The sequence below is a fragment of the Phalacrocorax aristotelis genome, chromosome 3 (genome assembly GCF_949628215.1).
Source record: "Phalacrocorax aristotelis chromosome 3, bGulAri2.1, whole genome shotgun sequence".
NCBI classification, from domain to species: Eukaryota; Metazoa; Chordata; class Aves; order Suliformes; family Phalacrocoracidae; genus Phalacrocorax; species Phalacrocorax aristotelis.
Genome location: NC_134278.1, coordinates 98,341,326 through 98,355,789, shown reverse-complemented (window position 1 = coordinate 98,355,789; position 14,464 = coordinate 98,341,326). Strand labels below are relative to the sequence as shown.

The 14,464-nt window shown below is 45.2% G+C and overlaps 1 protein-coding gene and 1 long non-coding RNA gene across 3 annotated transcripts in view; one reads left to right on the top strand and one right to left on the bottom strand.

Annotated features, from left to right (window-relative positions):
• Positions 1-1,224, bottom strand: part of FBXO11 (F-box protein 11) — a 77,604-nt gene extending 76,380 nt beyond the window's left edge. For both annotated transcript variants that reach the window (XM_075088656.1, XM_075088657.1), the window contains exon 1: positions 748-1,224. In XM_075088656.1, coding sequence (XP_074944757.1) covers positions 748-856 — 109 coding nt within the window. In that variant the 5' untranslated portion in view covers positions 857-1,224. The remainder of the gene's footprint in view (positions 1-747) is intronic.
• A 224-nt stretch (positions 1,225-1,448) lies between these two features.
• LOC142055133 (uncharacterized) lies at positions 1,449-12,928 on the top strand. Its single transcript, XR_012659818.1, has 3 exons — positions 1,449-1,641; positions 2,124-2,218; positions 11,661-12,928. It is a non-coding gene; the product is annotated as an uncharacterized LOC142055133 (long non-coding RNA).
• The last annotated feature ends 1,536 nt before the right edge of the window (positions 12,929-14,464 follow it).

The window sequence follows — 14,464 nt, the reverse complement described above, 5'->3', positions numbered from 1 at the left end:
GGTGCCGCGGCAGGGGGAGAAGGGGGGGGGGGGGGGGGGGGGAAGCGGTGTGGCTGAGGTAAATAAATGGCCGATCAGCCGCGGCCCGCGCCCCCCCGCCGGGTGCTGGAACCCGAAGCCCGTGCGCCGAACTGCGCAGCAAACATTGCGCGGCGCGGCGGGCCGCGGAGGCTCGGCCAGACCCGGGCCGCCGCCCCCGGACACCATTTCGCCGAGGGCGGCGGGGAAGGTGTCGGCGTAAGTTGCCCGGCCCCGGCGTTCCCCCCTCGCCGCTCCCCCCGCGCCCCACGGCTTCCCGCGTAGCCTCTCCCCTCCGCCGGCCCGGGGGCCCAGCCCGCCGCTCCCCGCAGGGAGGCACCGGCTCTCTCGGGTTAAGGCGGCTCGCCTCCCCGCAGCCCCCGGAGACGGGGCGGGGGGTTCGGAGCCGGGGGTGGGGTGGGGGGGCGTTCGCCCTCTTCCGTCCTGAGGGGCCGCCGGCGGCCATCGGCTCCCCCCCCCCCCTCCCCGGCGGGCGTGGGAGCGCGGCCGGGGAAGGGGCCGAGCCCCCGCCTCCCTCCCGCTCGGCGACAGGGCCCAGCGGCCCCGAGTCGGGGCAGAGCCCAAGCCAAACAAAGCGCGGCCTGAGCGGGAGCCAAGGGTGAAGCAGCCTGGGCTTTTCCTGCCGGTGCCCGGCCGGGTGCGGCGGGGCCCAGCGCCACCGGCGAACCCCGCACAGGCCCCCGCTCGGCGCGGCGGCGCCTGACTTACCCCGATCCCCGGCGGCGGCGGCGGCGTTGTTCCTCTCCTGCTGCTGCTGCACCGGGCGCGGCCTGGACACTCGCCTGGGTCTCCTGTTGGCGGCTCGGACCGAGTTCATTTGCCGACTCGTGTGGGTGGCGGGAGGGGAGGGGGGGAATCCTCCGGCAACCGGTGCCTCGTCGGGGAGGGGGGGAAGGAGGGAGCCCCGGGGCGGCCGCCTCGCAGCAGCGGGCAGCAGGGAAGGAGTGGGGGGGGTCTTCAGGCGCAGGTCCCGCCGCCACTGCCGCCTCCTCGCCGGCTCGCTCGAGAGGCAGAGGAGCCGCCGGCCGCTGGCTCTCTCGAGCGCTGGCTGTGGGGGACGTTCGCGCCGCGGCCCCCCGCCCCAGCCCCCCCGAAAATCCCTCTCTTAAAGGAGCCCCGCGGTCCTGCCCGTCTCAAGCCCGTCGCTGCTCCGTGGCAGGAGGAGCCATTGACACTGCCAGAGACACACACTCGCGGGGAGGCAGCCCGCTGGCGGCCGGGCTCCGCCAATCACCGCCTCCCACACAGCCGGCTGGCGGCAGCAGAGCCAATCCCCGCGCCGCTTCTATGGGGAGCGGCGCGGCGCGGGGTGGGGTGGTGGAGCAGGATATAAGGGTCGGGGCGGTGAGAGCGGGAGGTGGCAGCGGCTGCGCGGGGGGCGGACCGGGGTGGGCCGGGCCGCGTGGGGCGGTGCGAGCGGCGATGGCGTGGGCCCAGGCCCGGCAGTGGCGGCGTGAGGAGAGGATATGGGGCCCGGGCCTGGTAGGGCCGCCCCAGCGGATCCGCTTGAAGGCGGGGGGCCGGGTGGGCTGCGCTCACGCAGCCCGAGGGTGACACAGCTGGGTGCCTGTCACCAGCGGGACATCTGCGGACCCTGCCCAGGTGGGAGCGCGGCAGGAGAGGGAGTCCGGAGGGTCCCGGGTGGCCGCAGCCCGCTACTGAGTGGCAGGGGAGACATGTCCCTGCGTGACACGGGAGGGAAAGAGGCTGACTGCGGCTGCCGCCGAAATGCCCGCCGTGGGTACGGTGTGCCTGGGTAACCCTGCCCTGGGCGTGGGCTTGGCCCTGGGGCAGCTCCAGCCGGGGCTGCCGTCCCAGGTCGGTTTCCATGTACTGGCTGCTTGTTTCTTGACTAGTTGTTAACAATTTTTTCACTCAGGGAATGTGTGTTCCTTGGTCAGTGGGCACGCTCGTGTTTGCATTGCCTTATGCTAATACAACAATATACTGTTTATCTTGGGCTGGCAGTTTAGACAGTGTATGAGGTTTCTCCTGCTTTATTATATTTGTCATGTTGGTACACAGCTGGTAGTCTGAGAGCTGGAAAATAACCAAAGTTAGTTGTGCTCTTTTTTGCTTTTCAGAAATCACTTAATAATACGGATGGCAAAATCCAAGCAGTAAGGAACATAGCCCCTCTTTGCAGGGTTGCTCAGGAGTCTGCTTCTAATGCTGTAAGGTGGGTTTGAGTGTAGTCCTACTGAAATGAAGCGCTTGGAGTCTGCAGAACCAAGGCCTGTGTCTGCACCTGGAAAGCAAAAGTGTGTTATCTGGTATAAAGTGTAAATAAATGGCTATAATTAAAAACACATTAGGTGGGAGCTGTTCAAAGCTGACAAATGAAGGTAAAATATAACTTTAGGAGATGACAGCTTTAAAAAAAAAGCTTTAAAAACATGCATACTTGTGCTTCTAAAAGTAAATGACAATGAAATTGTACTTTCAAGTTCATATCAGACCAGACATTTTGGAGTAGCTGTTAAGGAGCATTTTTAGGCTTAGCATTTTGTTTCCTTGAGGAATGGCTGGAGAAACAGTAGAGGATTGTTTTCTATGCGTGAGAAGAGTAATTCTTGCCACCTTCCCTAATAGGAGGGGAAGAAATAATAAAGTTAAGCTCTTGTGAAAAGAACTTCATAGGGAAACAGAATAAATGTCACTCTGGGGCAAGTTTCTGTCACAACATTACTAGGCTAGTGTACTAAACATTCAGTGGAGCTACACAATTACATGTTTGTATCATAAAAATATTTTATCTTCTGGTAGTGGCATTGTGAAATTGCTTTAACTCCTGAATGGGCAGAATGAACATACTCGAGAACTGTGCTGAACTTACTGTGACATGGTTAAGGGTTTTCACATCATTAAAAAATCTATAATCTTTACAATAGAGTATTTTAATAGCTCAGCTGCATTTCTGTTCAGCTATTTGAGTTGTGCTCTCTTCACCAAAATCTAGCAAATGAATTAGTGTCACAAGGTTACCCTGTGCATACAGGAATCTAAAGCTTCTGATATTAGAATAAAACCATTGAAAACTTGAATTGGAGCAGGATTTAGACTTTCTTAAAGAGTCTTGGACTTGAACTAGTTTGAAACCCAATGATCTCTTGGCCTGAAAACCACTTTTTGTAACTGGCTTCTTAAGGTGGTAACTCATGTTAAGGACATGATGATGGGAGTCTGGCAAAACTTACTCTAAGCGGGAAGAACGTGAGTCTATGTATCAGCAGTTCCAATATGTAGTCTCACAGACTTAGCCAGAGTGCATTGAGGGCAATCTATAGAAGGTTATGCAGAGGTTTGTGAAAAATGCCCTGTGTTGATATAATGAGAACTTAATATGCGAGTAAGACGAACTTGATGAAGTTAATAAATTACTGGTGTAAAAGTGAGCATTCATTGGTAGCTTACAGGGCATGGAGTAGAGAAATAGTTACTGTGCTTTTGTCTGATATTCTTGGCTGCAGTTTAGAAGGCTGGACATTAGAAAGCATCAAAACTAATCAAAACAGTTTTGACTAGAACTCCATATGTCTTCTCATAACAAAATTAAATCCATCCTATCAGATTTGTTAATACTGGGACTTGATCATGGTAATTTCAGTTTTGTAGGTCAATCTTTAAAATGTTATAGTTAGCCATCCTGTGGCTGCTGTGTAGCCTCTGAGAGGAAAAACACTGTTCCATTATGAAAATGACACTGAAAGTCCAAACTGATGTAAAGGCTTCATTGTATTGACCACTGTTGAAATGCTTTAAGCCACCCCGTATGATGTGCTAATAAACCATTCCTGAATGTGGGTGCAACTTACAGAGGTGAGATAATTTTGCCTTTGTCAAGACAGCTTTATTTAAATTGGGAAGAGAGGGAATGGAAAGTGTAACTAAACTATACTGTGACTTTTTTTTGCATAATTGTCTACAATATAAATGCTTGCCTGACTGGTTATGTTGACCGCAAATCACCTTTTGGTGACCCACGAACAACTTCACATTATGAACAGAAAGGCATAAGACCTGGGTGAAGAGTTTACTTGGACCATTTACAGCATAAGCAATTTGGGCAGAGTTGTCAAGTGCTAGCTCATCATATGAGACTATCTTCTAAGCTGCACTGAATTTCAAATGTATATGTATTTAAACGTTAATGATATTTGATTCTCTGTATGTACATGAAGAGCTGGCTGCTGCTTTGAAGAGATCACCTTTTTCCTTCATGGAGGAAAGGATGCCACAGAGTGGTTAGTGATAATAACAGTAACTTGTTAATTATGTGTTAACATAGAATATAGTTAGAGCTTTGTAGCTAATGAGGCAGCTTCATAGAAGTAGTGCAAGTTGTAGTGAAGGCAGTACTGATACAGGGCTTCCTATTTGTGAGGGTGAGTGCAGAGGTGGAAGAGCAACTTTGATTCAGCTGACTTTCTCTAAAGTAAAGACAGCTAAAACAATGGGAAGATCTGTTCAGGATAATGGAACAGTTAAGTATTCCTTTGCTAGAGTCTCAGTAGAGATGGGTGAGAGACTAGAGATGGTGGGGCTACAGAAGAAGCAGGATTGGGAAGTGAGTGTGGGACAGTGTAAACTGAAGTCAGCAAGGCTGATTCAGGCCAGGGTGATCTTGCAGGAGTAACCACTATTTTATTCCCTTTAATGTACATGACTGCTAGCAACCTGAAGAGCATTGCTTTGGAGACTGTTAGAAATGCTTTGAATGTGGGACAGATTTGTGTAAGTTTTTATGATCTTTAATTGCCCTGAGGATGTGAGTATTGCTTTAACAGTTGATCAAGTCTAGGGTAATAGATTTCAATGAATGGTGATCTGTGGATTAATTCTAAGGGGTTCACGAAAGATAAGTAAGAGCAGGCTTCAACTTGTATATGATGGCCTAAAGCTCTATTAAAAATTGTTCCAAAACTGCAAATTGGGGAAAAAAAACCCCACTGAATCACTGCCTTGCAGTTAAGTGGAAAATGCAGTGTTCTCATTAGCTTTTGCTTTCTAACATATGTGAGAACAAGAAATATTTTGAGAGCACTGTTGCAGTTTGTTACACAAAGCCCACCACAGAGCCTTTAGCTACAGCTTGTGGATTTGAACAAGAAATACAAGAAGTCAGTTTCCATCGTGCTTTTTAATCGGTTCAAATGGCTTTGCAAAGGAGCCACATGTCTATCCCTCTCCTTACAGATGAAAGTGAAGCAAAAAGGGCTGAAATGACTTGCCCAAGAGCATTTACAGGCTATTAACAGGGCCAGGAATAGAACCCAGGGTACAGGAGTCCTTATCTAAGGCTTTGTCCACAGTGTCACATTACTGCTTTCAGAAGCATAAGACTTTTGCCTATTATTTCTAACATCTCAAACTGTTAATATATCCCTGGACTAAAAATAACTGCATTGAGGGCTTGGGACTGACCCAGTGTGGACTACTGCCTTTAAATTCTTTAAACTTAGAGGGCTGTTTCTTATAAGCTTGGAAGAAGTGAGCCTTTCAGAAATAGATAGTGATACCTAGAACTAGTTAAACCTGCTTGCTCTGCAGCTCAAAAATATTAATGTTATTTTATTGCGATTTCTCTGACCCTCAGTTCCTTTTAGTTGTGTTTTACATCCTATCTGGTGCAGCTAAATCCTCCCACTCGTACAGAAAAAGACTCTTAAACCTACCCTCCATTTACCTGGAATCCGTGTCTCCTGAGATGTAGCTTGATGTTAGCTGACCTTAGTGGGCTGCCTTCTGGGTGAATGTCTGTGGCTGGTATGTTTTCTGTTGCTGTACTGACCTGGTTTCTGCAGGAAGAATAAAGACCTTGGGGTGGGGAAATGTGTTTCCTATAAGCTGACATGACTGTTGCAACATGTTTATCTAACATGTTAATTTTGATTCTGCCCTAACAAAAGCTCTCTGGAAATCTGAATGGTACTTCAGTTCTCATTAATTTTTTTAATAAAACTAACTGCTGAAAGAAGTCCTGGAGGGATGGTGTCTGAGTTTTAAAAAGCATTATCAGCTGTCATGGTAGAAATTTGGTAACCAGGTGAATATATACAAATCACCTGCCTTGGGATTTTTTGGGAGTATTTTCAGGAGAGGGAGAGGGGGTGTGAAGCTCTTTCCATCTGAGGGATGTCAACTGATGGGAAAAGCACGCAGTTTTACATTGTTGGGTCACTAGCAAGGAGGGAGGCATAGAGTTGGGGGGTGGGCAGGAGCTGATCCTCTGGGCTGCTACCGCAGAGCTCTGCCTGCTGGCCTCTGGCAGGGCTGTCACACAGGGGTTAACCCTTGGCCCTTGTGAGTCAGAAGCAGCCTCACAGTGGGGCTGGGTACCATGCTCGCTTGTGCAGCTCAATGTGCTGTATATGGGAGCATGTGAGAAATGGGCTCATAACTTCCTTTGTGTTAATGAATTTTTGAGGAAATTACATGTTAAAGCCCAGCTATAAATACGGAGTGTAAGAGCTCCGGAGCTCAGTGAAAAGAGCAACAGTTTATATTAAAGATGAAGCCTGAATGACAGTTTTAAGGTAGCATTGGGGCAGAGATGCTGCTGTGCTGACCAGTCTACAGTCAATGACTGGAATTTATGTTGAGGAGGAAGAGTGGGTGACATCTGTTGCATGTGAAGGTGGAACTCTCTCAAGCATCCAATCTTCATTTTCAGCCTTGTTTTCCCAGTGACACCTGCTGCCCTCCATTGAAGTCCCCAAGCTTCGTCCTCCAGATTGTGGTGAATTTAGACGTTTCAGGTAGTCTAAACTGATACGAAGGTTCATTGCTAAATGTAATTAAAATACATTGGGTATAAATCACATAATTTATGGGTGGCCTGTCAAAATAGCATGATTGTCCCAAATGATCTGTCTAGACACTTAATATAATACTGAGATAATATTTTGACTTGGTGGTTGTCATTTGTTCACCTCCTTTTCAAACATACATGTACAGAGGAAAAAGCATGGGCTATACTTCATATTACTTACTTTTAGCTCCTCTCAAGTCTGTGGCTCAGATTTAAGATATTTCCCTAGATCTTACTGTTAGTTTCTCGTTTCAAATTTGTCTTGGACTCAATTTTTATTTCTTGGAGTCTACTTTTGTTTTGCTCATTGCATCAGCAAAGTCTCCAAATGACAAGTTCTGTCTTTAGAGCTGGGGGTTTGCTGACCCCAAATGTGGCTGGTATGTCAGTTGTTTATATTGCCCTGGACAAGATACAGCCTGAAAAGTCTTTCAACATAATGAATTGAGTCAGGCCCCAAATGGGAAATATTTACAAGAAGTACCTCTAATACCACCACCTGGAAAACTCATTTAATACAAGATGCTGGAGTTGTATAAGGGCCTACCTCCAGATTTAGACCTACCAAAGCAAAAACTGGCTCTTTAGGGAAGGCTTGCTGGTTTGGGGAATAGTTCTCCCCCAAAAATATCTCAGTGGGATTCCGAGCTCCCTATTTTTACCAAGCATGCATGCTCTCTGATGCTTATCCAAGACGGGCCTAGAGTGGCAGGAGCAGTTAAGTAAACTTTGCTTTGTCTTCATTATAAGAAACTAAATCTGAAATGAGCACCGGAAATCCCAGTCTTCATTTTCAATGTGTCAAACTGTTGGTGGCATTGTAGAGCATCCAAAGGGTGCCTCTTAATTGGAGTTTAGTATCTCTAGACAGAGGGGAGTCAGCAGTGAGAAGTGATGCTTCATTCAGTCCTGGAGAAATGACATGTACTACAACTGCCTTCACTTCAGATCTTGAGAGCAGGTGGGTGTGGGTGCTGTTGGTATTACCTGACAATTTTACCCTCCCAACAACTGATTTTGTTTACTGGTGGGAACAAGTTCTTCACACTAAAAAGGGAGAATGTGAGGAATATTAGTGTTTTTCACTTTGCTGCCTGGCAGACTAGTGTCATTTTAAATGTCTTGCTCCAAAACAAACCTTTTCTACAGAGGAGTTTTTTAAATATAGAAAGGTGGTGAAATTAATACCCATGAACACAACCAGGAAAAAAAGTGTGGCATGTCATATGTGTGAATCTTGCCAGTTTGCTCCTGTAGGTTGGGCAGCTAGAAGAGGAGTCTAGGTCCTTTTCCTCCATCTTGCAGTCTCAGTTGGATCTCTCAGTCATGACTCACCTCATGAGTGGGGGGGAAAGGATTAGTTATCCTCATAACTTAAAAATATTTCCCCAGAAGGGGCTTTTGAATGTCCTGTAGAGCATTTTGCATTTAGGATCTGAACTGTCATTGCCATTAAGAAGCAATCCTCCTCTTCACAGGCATCTTTTTGCTGCCCCTAACATGTCCCCTGTTCTGTCAACTAGCATTTATGCAGTGGCACAGTTAGGCAGATCAAGGAGGTAATCCAACTGAAAACTAATCCAGCTGAAAGCGTGGCTATTTTTCAGGCGCATGTGCAAGCATTGGTGCAGAGAAGTGTTGTGAAGAGATGGCCCATGTGTGGTGAAGGAAGCATGCATACAGTTTGGCTTAGTGTGATCCTGGAAGCATGCCTTTAGCATGCTTCCTGGGCCTTTGGAGAAAGTCACCTTTAATTAGATGTGTTTTACTGGAATGCTCTTAGACATAGCTGCTCTGCTGTAGGATCTCTCTGGGCTGCTGCTGAAGCACCACATTGTGTTTCTTGATTGAGCTATCCATTTAAGAAGGTGGTGGCATGTATTTAAAATATGACCAACTTGGGATCACACAGTGAGTATAGACATTAAGCTATGTAATTACTTTAAGCAGTTCATTTCTCTTCATTGCCATGTGGCGGTGATGTTGGTTGTTGCCTTCAAGGAGCTTTGGACTTCCACTGCTGAGGGTTAAATGGCAGATAAGTTCACAGAATCACAGGTTGGAAGGGACCTCAGATATCATCTAGTCCAACCTTTCTAGGAAGAGCAGAGTCTAAACAAGATGGCCCAGCACCCTTTCCAGCCGACTCTTAAAGGTATCCAACGTGGCCAAGTCAACCACTTCCATAGGGAGATTATTCCAATGGTTGGCTGGCCTCAATGTGACAAATTTCCCTCTGATGTCCAATCGGAATCTCCCCAAGAGCAACTTGTGTCCATTCCCCCTTGTCGTCTCCATGTGACCCCGTGTAAAAAGGGAATCTCCATCTTTGTAGCTGCCCCTTAAGTACTGGTACATGGTGATGAGATCCCCTCTGAGCCTCCTTTTCTCAAGGCTGAACAAACACAGTTCTCCCAGCCTGTCCTCATATGGCAGGCTTCCCAGTCCTCTGATCATCTTGGTGGCCCTTTTCTGGACTTCTTCCAGCCTGTCCACATCCTTTTTGTAGAGCGGGGACCAGAACTGTACACAGTACTCCAGGTGTGGCCTGACAAGCGCTGAGCAGAGTGGGGTAATGACCTCTTTATCTCTGCTGGTGATGCCCTTTTTGATGCAACCCAGCATCCTGTTGGCCTTCTTGGCTGCAGCAGCACACTGATTGCTCATGTTGAGCTTTCTGTCCACCAGGACCCCCAGGTCCCTTTCCACGGAGCTGCTCTCCAGCCAGGTGGATCCCAGTCTGTGCTGCACTCCTGGATTATGTTTTCCCAGGTGCATGATCTTACACTTTTCCTTGCTGAACTTCATAAGGTTCTTGCTGGCCCATTCCTCCAGCCTATCCAGATCTCCCTGCAGAGCAGCTCTCCCTTCTGGAGTGTCTAATTGCCCACTCAATTTGGTGTCATCCACAAACTTCATCAGGCTACACTTGATGCTGTTATCCAGATCACCTATAAAGATGTTGAATAACATTGGGCCCAATATCGATCCCTGGGGGATTCCACTAGTGACAGGTTGCCAGTTTGAGAAAGAGCTATTTACCACCACCCTTGGGGTGCGGCCTGTCAGCCAGTTCCCCACCCACTGCACAGACCACGTGTCTAGGCCATAACGCAGCAATTTTTCCAGGAGGAGACTGGGGGGGACCGTATCAAAGGCCTTGGAGAAGTCCAGGTAAACCATGTCCACTGCCTGCCCCATGTCAACCAGGCAAGTCACTTTGTCATAGAAGGCCATCAGGTTTGTCAAGCACGATCTCCCTTTTGTGAAGCCATTTTGGCTTTTCCCAATCACGTGCTTCAATTGACTTGTGATGGCCCCCAGGAGGATTCGTTCCATAACTTTCCCAGGGATTGAAGTAAGGCTGATGGGCCTATAGTTACCCGGATCCTCCTTCGAGCCCTTCTTGTAGATAGGGGTAACATTTGCCTTTCTCCAGTCCTCTGGGACATCCCCCGTTCTCCATGACTTCTCAAAGATTATGGAGAGCGGCCTCGTGATGATGCCGGCAAGCTCTCTCAACACCCTTAGGTGGATGGTGTCTTAGAGGTCAATATGTATGATGATTTTTTCTAGTGCTGCATGGTTTTTCCAGTTATCCACATGATGGGGACATTTGTGCTCTATTTGTATTCCATTTTACATGTAAACATTTCTATATGTTTATATACCCTCAGCAGGGTCAGCTAACCAACAGCAGAAAGTATTTAGCTAAGGATAACTGTGACAAAATAGGATAGGTTTTCAGGGCAGCATGCTGCAGGTATCTCCATTTGAGTCCTTGCTCAGCTGTCATCCTAAGTTATTCTAGATCTAGATGGCTCTCCCATCCCATCTTTACCACATCAATCAAATTCTTGGTTGTGATCTTTTTGTCTTCCCAATGACCCTGTTTCTCTGGTGAGACCTGAACGCTTGTCCTCTTGTCCTCATTGGGTCAGTTCTCACCTTCTCTGAAGATACTGTTGATGCTTTTTGTTATGGTGTTGCTGGTTGAAGCATAGTCCTTTAACCTCTGTCCAACTGGAGAATCCAGGACTTTGTGTAAAGGCTGTTTTGTGTGGAATATTGATTTGTTTCACTCTCAGGGTGACAATCTTTGTAATCAGTCTCGAATGTTTATTTGCCACTAACTAGCTAATCTGGAGATGATGGGTGTTTATGCTTGCCAGGGTGAGTGGTGGAGTGGTAGCCTGCATCCCTGGAAGACTCAAGGATTTTGCAGTTGAAGAGAACTAAGTGCTTGCGTTGCTTCCTTAGCAGTGTGTGTGGTATATGCCCTATAGGTGTGTATTCTCTAGTCTTGACTATATGTCACCCATCATATGAACATAAACACCAAAAGAGACATGACCTTTTCATTATGCAAAGGACATAAAAGCAGGAATTCACTTAAATTAACAGATAAAGAATAACTGTGCTGTACATGTAAAAAGCTGTCCTTTCTCTCAGTCGTCTATAACTAATGTCTCAGGATCTCACCAGTTTTATGCTGACGGGGAGAGATGGAGAAGAGGTCATCCTTTCAGAAGAATGTATGTGGAAATTAGATCAATAGGACTGTAAAATCCTCTCCACTGACTATTCGTGATGAGCATCAGTGTGATCTAGGCCTTGAAGAAATTGATATAGTATAGGTAAATGCATATTTACTGTAAGGACAGCTTATAAAACAACTGGTTTAAATATGTTAAAGTCTGGTTTTCTTCCACTTGTCTGTGTCCAGTACTAGAAACTCTGATTTACTGAGTCACTGAAAGTCTTACATCTTCGCGTTCCTTGGCTTAAGTTTTTATGGTTTTCTTCACAGAAAAGCAGAAGAGAAAAATGGAAGCTCAAGATTATGATGTATTTTCAAGTCTCAGTTAACTAAGAAGAGGAGGAAAACTTGAGTAAGACAAGACTAGTCTAATATTTCAGAGAATTTTCCTATTAGGAATGGGGTAAAGGGAAGTGATGTGTTTATGCTGTTTCGTGTATACAGGTTATTGACAGTCACTGCAAGTGCATGTTCAAGATAAACCAGCTGTTGCTCTAGAGGTTTATAAATGTTCAACCTTTATTGTTTGTTTTGTAATCTTAATTTCTTAACAGCTGATCGTTGTCTTCCTTTTTTATTGAACTGGTGATCTTATTACTGTGTGTGATTAAATGGATTACTTTGTCTTGTAAGGTTGCTTGGCAAAACCAGGCACGTTTTGATGCAAGTTGGTTTATTTTTGATTTACATCTGTGTAAATAGCATTACTTCTGTGAACCACTTTCAGTATGGACTAGCATAATAGTTGTTCACAACAAAAAATGGAATCAGGCATTTTAGTTTAGTTTTTTCAGTGATATGTGATGTAGAAAACTGAGGAGAAGGAAAAAACATCCTATCAAATTTTCCTTGTATAACCTCTGTTCCAACATGACATTAGTTGCAGTAGTCAATGTTGGGCACTGATGGGATGTTGCATAGCTCTGAACATGTTTGGGTGTATAGGGGATGTCCAGCTATCACAATCACAGAGTTTCCACAGCCTGCATGAGTGTCTTGACAGCTAACTACCTTCTGTTGCAAGACACTGTTGGACTATGTGTATGTAATATTTCCATACTCAGCCTGTGAGGTGTGGGAGAAAGAAGGTAGCAGTCTGATTTATGAGTCAAATTTTTTGGAGATGTGGAAGAGTAGTCAGTGAAGGAACATAAAAAGATGAAGACTGGAGAATGGAATGTTTGGTGTTGGTTTTAATTAGAATCATCCTGTTCAGCACTCATAATGTGAGATAAAAGGGGAAAAATATCCATTACTATAGCACACTCAAAGAGGAAATATTTGTATTACAGTTAGTGAGCAATTCTAATTGACCTGTCAAATATAATTGAATTGAAATACAGACCTTATTCCAACAATATTTTCCTTATTGTAGTGTATGAGATATACAACTGGCATTATATTTATTCCTAATCTGCAATCTAATGACTTTTTTCTAAAACTCATGCCACTCTTAATTCACTATTAAACTTAGCAATTATCTCTGTCAGCCAAAACATTAATGGAGTCCAGTCAATAAACCTTTCTTTCATGAACACAACCTGCCTTATGCGTCTCGCCTTAAAAAGGTAAAAAGACGGCACTCGTATTGTGGCCTTGAAGAGCAACTGTTATAAACCAGAGAAGGAAGTTGATCGATGACTTCGAGAGCTCAGAGCTGAAGGTTCTTCTGGTTCTTGGGGGACTTTGTTCTTGCCAAGGAGGAACCAGCCATTGAACTTCTCTGCTTGTCTTCTCCTAGGTGTGGTGCTGTGAGCTGACGAGAGAGGTATTCTACCCTAGACTGCAGCTAGTCATATAGAGTGACCTATGCTCTAATCTCCCTTCCGGCCGTGCAAACCAACTCAAGTGACTGATGCTGTTACTTCACGTTACTTTAAATTAGATTAGAATCTGCTACTCCTGGATTTATTTAATTAGCTGGCAGTATCTGAAATACTTTCTAGAGTGTTTGGACTGTGATGTGAAACATGCATCATATTTAAGGCTTAAACCTTACTAAATGAAGTGAAACAATGAGATCCTTCCACATGTCAAGGGGAAGAGTTTAAGAGGTTTAAATTAAAATTGTTCTACATCTTAAAACTTAATACATAATCAGCATAAGTGGGTACAAGTAAGTCTTTCACGTTCCAATTGATATAAAAGACTTTTCTCACTTTACATGAATGTCTCTTATGTAGACTGTAGCTCCCTCTGAACCAATTTTTTTTGCTTCTGACTAAAAAACATGCAAAGAGATGTTCCAGAGTTAAGTACTTTGAATTACTATCAAGCTGTCAGATGTCTTACCCAAAAATAGTGGTAGAGAAAAGCAAACTCTTAATTGATTGCTTTCCTTTTCTAAAATATATAGTAAGGCAGTTTTGACATTATTCCATTCAGGTCATCAAATTCATATAAGCTATTGTACTACAACGTAAGACATACATTTTAGAAGAATGAAAAGTGCAGGAAGTTTGAGTGATGCGTGAATGTAAATTTATTCATCTTTTATATAATGTCTTCGTGAGGTGCTGACGTTTTCAGTACATTAATTGTTCCTAATGAATACTCTTGCATAAAACATTTCAAAGGTAATTTTCTGAGGCCAAAGAATGACTAAAAAGTTACTCACTAAAGAGCAGTCAATAATCTGTATCCAAAAGGATACACAAAGATTATATCCAAAGATTCACAAAGGGATGTGAAATAAACTGACGTAACAGGCAAGAAGTTTGCTTATGTGAAAGAATCTGCCCTTCTATAGGTTCGATGCCCTAAAACAAGCCACGGAAGCCACGTTGGCTGGTGCAGAGGCAAAATCATGTTCTAATCATGTGCCATTGAAGGAAAGGAAAAAAAACAGCTTTGGGCAAAATATCCATCCCTTTTGTAGCAGAAGTCCAAGAGGTGGTCACCTCTGCCGCAGGTAACATGCGATCACTTTTGTGCTGTATATTTCAGGATGGATAATACTAATGAAGATAAGCTGTGTAAGTGAAGGTAAGGGATGTTTAAAGAATATACTTAAAAATAAGGAAAATAAATTAGTCAATCTATCAAATTGCTTCCAGTCAGTGCATTTTAAACAA